Source organism: Balaenoptera ricei, chromosome 6 (genome assembly GCF_028023285.1).
Source record: "Balaenoptera ricei isolate mBalRic1 chromosome 6, mBalRic1.hap2, whole genome shotgun sequence".
Lineage (NCBI taxonomy): Eukaryota > Metazoa > Chordata > Mammalia > Artiodactyla > Balaenopteridae > Balaenoptera > Balaenoptera ricei.
The window spans coordinates 87795170-87805032 of NC_082644.1; the positions used below are offsets into that span (position 1 = coordinate 87795170).

At 41.7% G+C, this 9863-nt stretch overlaps 1 protein-coding gene across 1 annotated transcript; it reads right to left on the reverse strand.

Moving 5' to 3' along the window:
* Window positions 1-3178: 3178 nt before the first annotated feature.
* TOMM5 (translocase of outer mitochondrial membrane 5) lies at window positions 3179-7610 on the reverse strand. Its single transcript, XM_059926498.1, has 2 exons — window positions 7388-7610; window positions 3179-3517 (listed from the first exon to the last, which is right to left on the reverse strand). The coding sequence occupies exons 1-2, from the start codon at window positions 7506-7508 to the stop codon at window positions 3483-3485; spliced, it is 156 nt and encodes a 51-aa protein (XP_059782481.1). The 5' UTR covers window positions 7509-7610; the 3' UTR covers window positions 3179-3482.
* Between the last annotated feature and the right edge of the window lie 2253 nt (window positions 7611-9863).

The window sequence follows — 9863 nt, forward strand, 5'->3', positions numbered from 1 at the left end:
TCACTTCAGAGCAGGTGTCCTATAAGCCAAATCCAGCCTGCCACAATTCTGCATAGTTTTATTTGAACACAGCCATGCTCATCGGCTTACATATTGTCTAAGTCTGTTTTCACACTGCAACTGAAGAGCTGACAGGGACCACAGAGCCCACAAAGCCTAAAGTATTTACCATCTGACTGTGAACAGAAAGCTCTCCAATTCCTGCTTTAGTGGCTTCTTTGATGACCTAAGCTACAAGCAGAATTTATCCAGTGATCAAGTCATAGCAAAACAGAGTAAAATGTCTGGCCGATTTCCTTTTGATACTATCTACAGCACTCTCTGGTGCTTGGATCTTATAGGTAAAGAGAGACACTCAGCTCAAGCAAAGGAGGGGGAAGAGAAAAAGTTGATTCCTCACTTGTTCTTCATTCCAACTCTAGGCCCAAGTTTACCCACCTACAAACTATGGAACACACTGTAATCGAAATGCTAACTCACTTCACAGAAGAACTACAAAGAGCAATGATAAAGCAGTTTGAAAATGAAATGCACTGGTAGCAGAAGAACACTAGCCTAATTTAGGAGTAAAATTCCTACTTCTGTTTTCTAATTACTATTTCAGAACTGTTAATTACAAGTATTAGACACCCCCGGTGGAGTTTATGGCCTGAATTTTTAAAAGTCAGCTGTAAAAAACTGCACCATCACATTTTCTCTTATTGTAACTTGAACATGTGCTGGAACCAGGGTAACAATCACCACCCCCCACAAAGAAAAGCACTAAAGGACAGGGTACAATAAATAAACATTAAAAGGCCCTAAACCTTGGCCAGCTGCTATTTATTAGCCACTGAAACTTCCAGTCTCAAACTCCCCATCTGTAAAATGGCATTAACACTGATGGATTAAGGCTGTTTTTAGGTAATGAATTTTAAGTGTTCAGTAATTTTGAAGTTTGTATATAATTAGAGGATAAGCATGCTATCTCATAGCATCTGGAAATATGAATGAAATCTATTAGTGGAGTGAATGCCAGCACAAATCACTTATAAACACCTTATACCAAAGACGAACCATTAATAACAACTAGTGTTTACGAAACGTCAGCACTGTGCTCTACTTGCATTTTCTCATTTCATCCTTACAACACACTGAAGTAGACAGATGTTTCTATTATGCTAATTTTACAGATGAAGAAAATGAGATACAGACATTCAGTTGCTACAAGTCATCCATCTCATAAGCGTTGCAGCCAGGACTCAAAATAAGGTGTTTATGATCACAGTACTATATACTGCACCCCTTTAAGTCAGGGATGGATATAAATTACCAACATGAAACACAGCATCACAGGGTTAAAATACATGCTGTCTGGGCAAAGATGGTGGATTGAGCACCAGCTACTACTTCCACTCCCTCCAGAAATTCCATTAAACAACATCAAAGATTTTTAAGAAGTTTGTTTAAAGACTGTTTAGGTATAAACCTGAAAGGATGGAAAAGGAGGAGAGGAGACAATAGCAACAAAGTAAGAAGCTGGAAAGCAGGTGGACAAGTAGTAAATAACCTGGTAGAAAACCGAATTCTGAGTCAGCAATAGGAAAAGCAAAACAAACAACACCCAATTTACACCATAGAATCCCTAAAAGGTTCAGGAACTGGTGGTTTCATGTACCTTTGGAAGTAGGGCACGAAGGTGTACACACTAAAAAAAAAAAAATTGGTTGAAGGTAGTTGGATGCTCTCTGCAACTCTACAGTTAAGTAGCCTCTCTTCCCCAACTCCCTCCCCAAATTAGAATTTTATTTTCTGAAAAGGGTAAAATAGAGAGTTCTCTGGATTCTGAGATACCAGGCAGTTATGGGTACGGGTACTGTACTCACTATAGAGACTCAGTGAACAGACACATACTGGACACGAGATACGGAAAACAAGAGACCCAACACGGGAGAAGAGGGAAAAGGAATTCCCAGGATGATGCTGAAGGGAGAGCCGAGAATACAGCCACGCATCAGGCATAGAAGACTATCAGCGATTTAGATAAATGGCAAAAAGTTTAGCTGATTTAGTGTGATAAGTTCACAGAAAACTAAGCCTAGGAAAATTAAAAAGATGTACAGTAAAAGAAAACAACAAACAGCATTTGGAGTCCTAATGAAATCAATCTAATCAAAATCAACACATAAGTACACTGGAAGGAAGTAGAAATGAGATGCATGAGAGATGGAGGTAAGGAGAGGGAAGAGACACAAATCCTTACATGCATGGAGAAGTCAGTAGGCAATGTCTAAAACAGAAAAATCATAAAGTAACAATCATGTTATTTAGGGACAAGAAGGTAAACTCAATTATTATTAGCTAAAGGGCTTCCCTGGTGGTGCAGTGGTTAGGAATCCACCTGCCAATGCAGGGCACACGGGTTCGAGCCCTGGTTCAGGAAGATCCCACATGCTGCAGAGCAGCTAGGCCCGTGCGCCACAACTACTGAGCCTGCGCTCTAGAGCCCGCGCGCCTAGAGCCGGTGCTCCAAGACGAGAGAGGCCACCGCAATGAGAGGCCCGCGCATGGCAATGAAGAGTAGCCCCCGCTCATCGCAACTGAAAAGAAAGCCCACGTGCAGCAATGAAGACCCAACGCAGCCAAAGATAAATTAATTAATTAATTAATTAAAAAAAATATATATATATATAATTAGCTAAAAAGAAGTGAATGTAGTTGTACCTGGGAAGAAGGTTAAGGACTTTCCCCCTCTCCCAACAAACTTGGAGAACTACCTGACTTAAAAATATAGCGTTTTCCCCCTTTGGTGGTATTATATATTCTCAGCATCAAGCAGTAATGTTGCCTTTCATAAAGATTGCTTAAGAATAAAACCATGTTGTTTTATCAGGATTAGCAAATTCTCCAGTCCAAAACAAGAGGAACTCAATTTAATGCAGTTTGTAATAGTCACAACATTATAGTAGTCTCACCAGTGACTGTTGGTTTGCAGCAAAAAGTGGGTTAAGAAAAATAAAAGCCCTATTTTTCTTAGTTGGTACATTTATTAAAAATATAGACTAACGGTCCCGTGCTTAAATGACATGGTTGTGCACTGGCTTCACTAAAACATAAGTAATGGAAAGGAACGCTTCAACAAATATACTCCAGGCAGAAGTAAAAAAAGTACACAGAAATGACTCACACGACAGTGCCATTGCAGACATAATTCCCTTATAATTAATACTTGCTAGAAATCTGAGTTTGACATCATGTACAATAACACCAACATTCACCGAGGCTGAATATCACAGGTACGTCTCTTCATACTTCCCAAATAGTTTTATCTTTTAGCTATAAAGGTCAGTTACCAGAGCCAAACTTGTTCTTAACAAGTAGAATTTTTACGTCCATTTAATCAAAGAGTCTCTTACATCTTTCTGGGTCTATTCATCTGCAGATAGCAGTAGAAGCTGTAACCAGGTTCTTCATATCATGCATTCACACGTGAAGCCCACTCTTCATATGCTGTCCAATTTCTTTAAGATAAAAGGAGCTGAAAGAAAAATAAAACCAGAATTTGCTTTTAGATCCAGATAATCACAAGTTACATATGGAATTACAAGATTGGGAGATAAACCTTATAGTTCAACATATTTTTTCAAAACAACTCCAAATGTGGCCAAGCCTCTGCCTGCACACCCAGCCAAAGGGAATCACTGTCTTTCAAGGTAGCCCATCCCATTGTCATGCAGCTGGAATTATTACAAAGTTCATTTTTCATTCTATAAAATCTTTTCTCCAGGTAGTTCTTGCTTTTAGGACGATAAAGAGGAAATCCAATCCTCCTTCAAATGACAAGCCTTTACTTTGTGATTTAACCGTCAAAGGAACAAAACTCTAGAAGAAACAAAATCACTTTTTTTTTTTTTTTTTTTTTTTGCTCTATTTATTTATTTATTTATTTTGGCTGTGTTGGGTCTTCGTTTCTGTGCGAGGGCTTTCTGTAGTTGTGGCGAGCGGGGGCCACTCTTCATCGCGGTGCGCGGGCCTCTCACTATCGCGGCCCCTCCTGTTGTGGAGCACAGGCTCCAGACGCGCAGGCTCAGTAGTTGTGGCTCACGGGCCTAGTTGCCCCGCGGCATGTGGGATCTTCCCAGACCAGGGCTCGAACCCTTGTCCCCTGCATTGGCAGGCGGATTCTCAACCACTGCGCCACCAGGGAAGCCCCAAAATCACTTTTAAAAACACATTTGAGGGCTTCCCTGGTGGCGCAGTGGTTGAGAATCTGCCTGCTAATGCAGGGGACACGGGTTCGAGCCCTGGTCTGGGAAGATCCCACATGCCACGGAGTAGCTGGGCCCGTGAGCCACAACTACTGAGCCTGCGCGTCTGGAGCCTGTGCCCCGCAACGGAAGGGGCCGCGATAGTGAAAGGCCCGCGCACCGCGATGAAGAGCGGTCCCCGCACCGCGATGAAGAGTGGCCCCCGCTTGCCGCAACTGGAGAAAGCCCTCGCACGAATCGAAGACCGAACACAGCCTAAATAAATAAATAAATAAATAAATAAATAAATAAATAAAGTAGCTATAAACTGAATTTAAAAAAAAAAAACAAAACACACATTTGAAAGACAGAGAGTGGGGGAAAACATTGAAGTAGGGATCCAGAAGAGCTGGACACATATTTTCGTTCCCCACTGATCAGTTATACGACATTTACATGCTCCTGTTCACATGTGATACAGTCCTACGTCAGTTATTATGAGTACAGTGGTGAAGATATAAATGTCTAGAAAACAAAGAAGTGTTGTCACAGGGATCAAAAGAAGTGATATTACTGCCCTGTGTAACAGTGCCATGGCCAAAACAAGCACATGAAAAGATGCTCAGCATCATTAATCGTTAGGGAAATGCAAAATAAAACTACAGCAAGATACCACTTCACACCCACTAGGATGGCTACTAACAAAAAAACTGTTGGCAAGGATGTGTAAAACAGTATAGCTGCTATGGAGCACAGTATAGTGGTTCCTCAAAAAAAAAAAAAAAAATGGTGGCTGCCAGCAGCTGGGAAGAGCGGGGAATGGGGAATTACTGTTTAATAGCTACAGAGTTTCAGTTTTACAGGATGAAAAGAGTTCTGGAGATGGTGGTGATGATTATACAATATTATGAATTTAATACCACTAACCCAAACACTTAAAAATAGTTAAGATGGTAAATTTTATATGTATTTTATCAAATTAAAAAATATTGGAAAAAAAAAGGTTGTGACCAGGGGCTTCCCTGGTGGCGCAGTGGTTGAGAATCTGCCTGCTAATGCAGGGGACACGGGTTCGAGCCCTGGTCTGGGAAGATCCCACATGCTGCGGAGCAACTAGGCCCGTGAGCCACAACTACTGAGCCTGCGCGTCTGGAGCCTGTGCTCCGCAACAAGAGAGGCCGCGATAGTGAAGAGACCCGCGCACCGCGATGAAGAGTGGCCCCCGCTTGCCACAACTAGAGAAAGCCCTTGCACAGAAATGAAGACCCAACACAGCCAAAAATAAATATAAAAATAAATAAATAAATAAAAGATTACTATTAAAAAAAAAGGTTGTGACCAAGAAAGCTGCCAGATTATTTCTCAATACCCATACTAAATTAATAAGACATTTTGTTACTATTAAACTGAAGATATTTAAATATGTCAGAAGCTGACCAAGTCAGCAGTATGCCCAGACCTTTTTTTTTTAAAACTAAGTCTTATCAGAAAAAAAAGTAACAGTCATCAAAACAATGGATAAACAAAGTGTAGGATATCCATACAATGGAATATTATTCAGCAGTAAAAAGGAAGGAAATACCGATGCACGCTACAGTATGGACAAACCTTGAAAAATTATCCTAAACACAAACGGTCACATATTGTACAATTCGATTTATATAAAATGTCCAGAATAGGGATATCTATAAAGACAAAAAGTCAATTAGTGGTTGCCAGGGGCTGGGGACGGTGGAAAATGGGGGAATGACAGCTAATGGACAGCTAATGATATTTCTTTCAGAGGGGAAGAAAATATTCTACAACAGATTGTGGTGATGGCTGCACAACTCTGACTATACTAAGAATCAATGAATTGTACACTTTAAATGGGTGAATTGAATAACATGCAAATTATATCTCAATTTAAAAAGGGATAAGGAACAGTATTCTGTTTAAAAAATTTTTTTTGATTCATCTCAAATACAAAGGTCATTGAGAAGAAGCAAATATTTTACTGGTAGCTAAGTCAACCAAAAAAAGGTAAGAGGAGGAAATAAGTAAAGTTGGGAGTTGTAAAAAGCTGTTGAAGGAGCAAGATGATTTGGGAGTTTCCGTTCACCAGGGCTCCCTCCTCTGGGGAACCAGAGTTAACACCATAGGCAGTGAAAGGGGCAGAATAAGGGAGACTAGACCTCAAGAGCTCTAGCCTTAGGCCCAACATGAGTCTTCCACGAGGCTCATGAAGACTTGGTATGGTCTTCATCTATCTGAATCATCTCTGCCTCTCCATCCAGACCTGTCAACAATGTACAGCAAGGAACAATGAAAAGAATGCTGAACTGAAAATGAAGTGGCAAATGAAGGGGCAATTCACTTCTGAGATTCCTATCAGTAAAACTAGAGAACTAATCTATAAAACTGCATCCAGCTCTAATATTGTGTGCCTGCAATTCTAATACTTTGCATAAGTCCCCTCTGAAAGTCGAGTTCACATTTGCAAAGGAGGTATACAGACTTAGGCCCTGCCTCTCTCAAAGGGCTATTGTCAAGATCAGGCAATGCAAAGTTTCTACCAAACGTAAAAGTCAACTAAATCATCAGGTATTATCATTAATCCTATAGACTCATATCCTTTCTTCTCCTTCTTAAAAAAGAAAAAAAGAAAGAAAAAAAAGGTAATTATCTACTTCACCCTCTACAACTAAAAAGAACAAAAGCTTTTGGATTTCAGAGGTAAGCAGTGATGTAAGCATGGAAACTTGGCAGTCAGTTAAGAACTCTGGATTCTAGGTCAAGATCATTCACCGAATCGATGAGTGACCTTGAGCCAGCCATTTCTCCACTCTAGATACCAGTTTTTCTGTCTGCAAAACGAGGGACTTGCTCTGGGGGATGACCTTACAGGCTCTTTCAATTCAAACGCTCTTACGACAGGGCGAGGCTGGGTGATTAACCTCGCGGTTCCCGCCGCCGCTTGCACTCCGGTACCCCCACCCAGGCCCGCAGAGCCTAAGCAACGCGCGCATGCGCCCGCTGCCCTCGACGTGCACGTCCCTTGCACCCCGCGACCGCTTAGCTCCGCTCCAGGAACCCCAAAAGGCCGGTGAGACCAGAGTTGGGCGGGCAGTGTCGGCGAGCTCCCTGCTAGTCTCATGGCCACAGCCTGGAAGGACACTCACTGACTCGGAGCAGGGCCACATAGATGAGGAAGTTCCGTATGGAGGAGAGCACATCCTCGCGCATCTTCCGTTTCATCTCCTCCGGGTCCAGCTTCGGCGCAAGGCCCTCGATCCGGAACATCGTGGCTCTTCCTCACGTTTTCCAGCGGCGGCCCTCCGCTCTTCTCAGCTGCCTCCCAGCGCCGGCACTCGCCCTAACCCCATTTCCTGTTCCCGCCCCTCATTTTCACGAGTGGCGACGGGAGCCTGCGAAGGACAAACTTCATCCTTAAACTGAGCTGTTCTGAACGAGGGCGGCCTGAAGGGGGTGCACGTAATATTAGCCACGCAGGACTCGGGTTCTTCCAGGCTGTTTATTTAACAACCTCTGTCCTGAGAGGCGCGCGCGGAGCTGCAAAGTGCTTTTACGCCTCAGAGGGGGCGGTGCACATAGGTATCTACATAAATAATAATAGTTAACATTTATTGAATACGAAGTACAGTTCTACCCCATGAATTCGATATTATAATCTTCATTTCCTAGATGAGAAAATTGAAGCACAGAGATCTTTAAAACAACAACTTGCCCAAATGTGCTTTAAAATACCTCGAGGAAAAAAAAAGTGTTGGGAAAGAGAGACGAAAGGATATTAGCAAAATATTGAAAATTGCTTAAGCTGGTGATTAGTGTATCATTTTAGTTAATTCTAGTCTTCTATTTTCAGTATTTTTGAACTTTTTAATGAATGATAAACGAAAACAGAAGGACGAAGATGATGAAATTTGCTCAAGATTACACAACTAGTAAGTGGCTGAGCAGGGTTTTATACCTAGTTAGACCGGTAGCATCCCAGACACAGAATTTTTAACATTTTCCGTATTATTGTTGTCTTCTCATTTCTGGGGTTAACTGATCATCACAAATTATAGTATTGGCCCAGTAATACAGTATATGTAAATGAAATTTAGCTCTGTTCAAATTTTACAGATAAGGACAGAGAGGCTTAGAAACCAAGTGTAATGCTTAAAGTCCTTCTGCTAGTGATGGGCAGAGGTAGGGTTCTAATGCAAATAATTATAATGTCAAGTTGAATTCTCTTTCCCCTGAACCCTGTTGTTCACCTGTTAGTCTTTATTAGCCGTTAGTGCCTGCTTGGATGGGCATCCCTGGAGCCAGAAGGTAGGAATTTAATGCAACCAGATTTCCTGTCACAGAGTCATCAAAACAGTTGTTAGAAGGCTGCTGCCCCAAATTATGCATGCCAACTAGCCATGTATAATTCTTAGACATGAACCAGATGACTGAATTGCTCACATAATTCAAAACCAGAATGCTCCTGCATTGCATAGCAACAATGGATTTTAGATAAATTAGAACAGTAATTTACTATGGGAGCAACTGATAACTCTAAGTATTGCTGCCCACCTTCCTGACTGACAGAATGTAACACATTAGGTCAAGAAAGGGAGCTCGTCTGCCTATTCAGGCTTTAGTAACCTCTTGCATCTATAATTCATCCAGTGGAATAGCAGAGGCGGCTCTGGAATGGGAGGGGCTGACTCCCAAGGAATAGCTCCATCTAACCCTTCAAGAGTGTTTAGAAAGCCTGCACTGATGCTGGAAAGCAGTGGAGGCTGTGGAAAGAACTTGAACAAGAAGACTGGAGACGTAGCCTTCAGATCTGGCCCTGCCATTATCTAGCCCTGCCATTATCTAGCCATGTGATGAGGCCCAAGTCTCTGTTTCGCTGCAACTATGTTTCTTTAGTTGTAAAGGGAGGAGATATGATTCAGTTCTCTTGCGAGACCCTTTCAGTTCTAATGGTCTATGCATTTGAATTCTAATTGTGTCATCTAGGATGTTCTGGTCTGGAGTGTATGGATGTCAAAATATTATCAAATGTGGTGAAACATCAAAAGGCCAGTGTGTGTGTTTTCCATGGTAGGAAGGATGTAACGTATTGCATCCATCTGAATAGTGAGGCAAAACGGACTGGGAAGGAATGAGTTCTTACGTGATTCCAGTAACTTAGATCCCCAATGCTGACCGAGTTTAGGTAAACAGTTCTCATATGGAACTACCAATTTTTTTTTTTCTCTACTAAGATGCTCTTAAGTAACTTCCCTGGATTCACAGGGAACCTAAGAGGGGAGAAATTAATAGAAAATCATGTTTCTTGGTGAAATAGGACAGATTTTTAGCATTTGAATTTTATTCATCCAATGTTTACTTGATGATATGGTTGTAAATGGCTGATTTGTTAAAGGCAACATGATTCTTGTAACAATTCTCTTCAAAAGGTCTGGTGCTTGCCTCCCTATAGAGGACAGGAAAGTAGTGGGTGGAAATATGGTGCAGCTGTGTCTTGGGGTGAGGAATTGATTCTGGATGCAGTCTAGGAGGTGAACTGTTCCTGTCTCAGAAATGTTCATCCTGATGAGCTCTCTTCCCCTTGCATGGTTCCTCTAGTTGTAATGGAGGAATCTTTATAAGAGG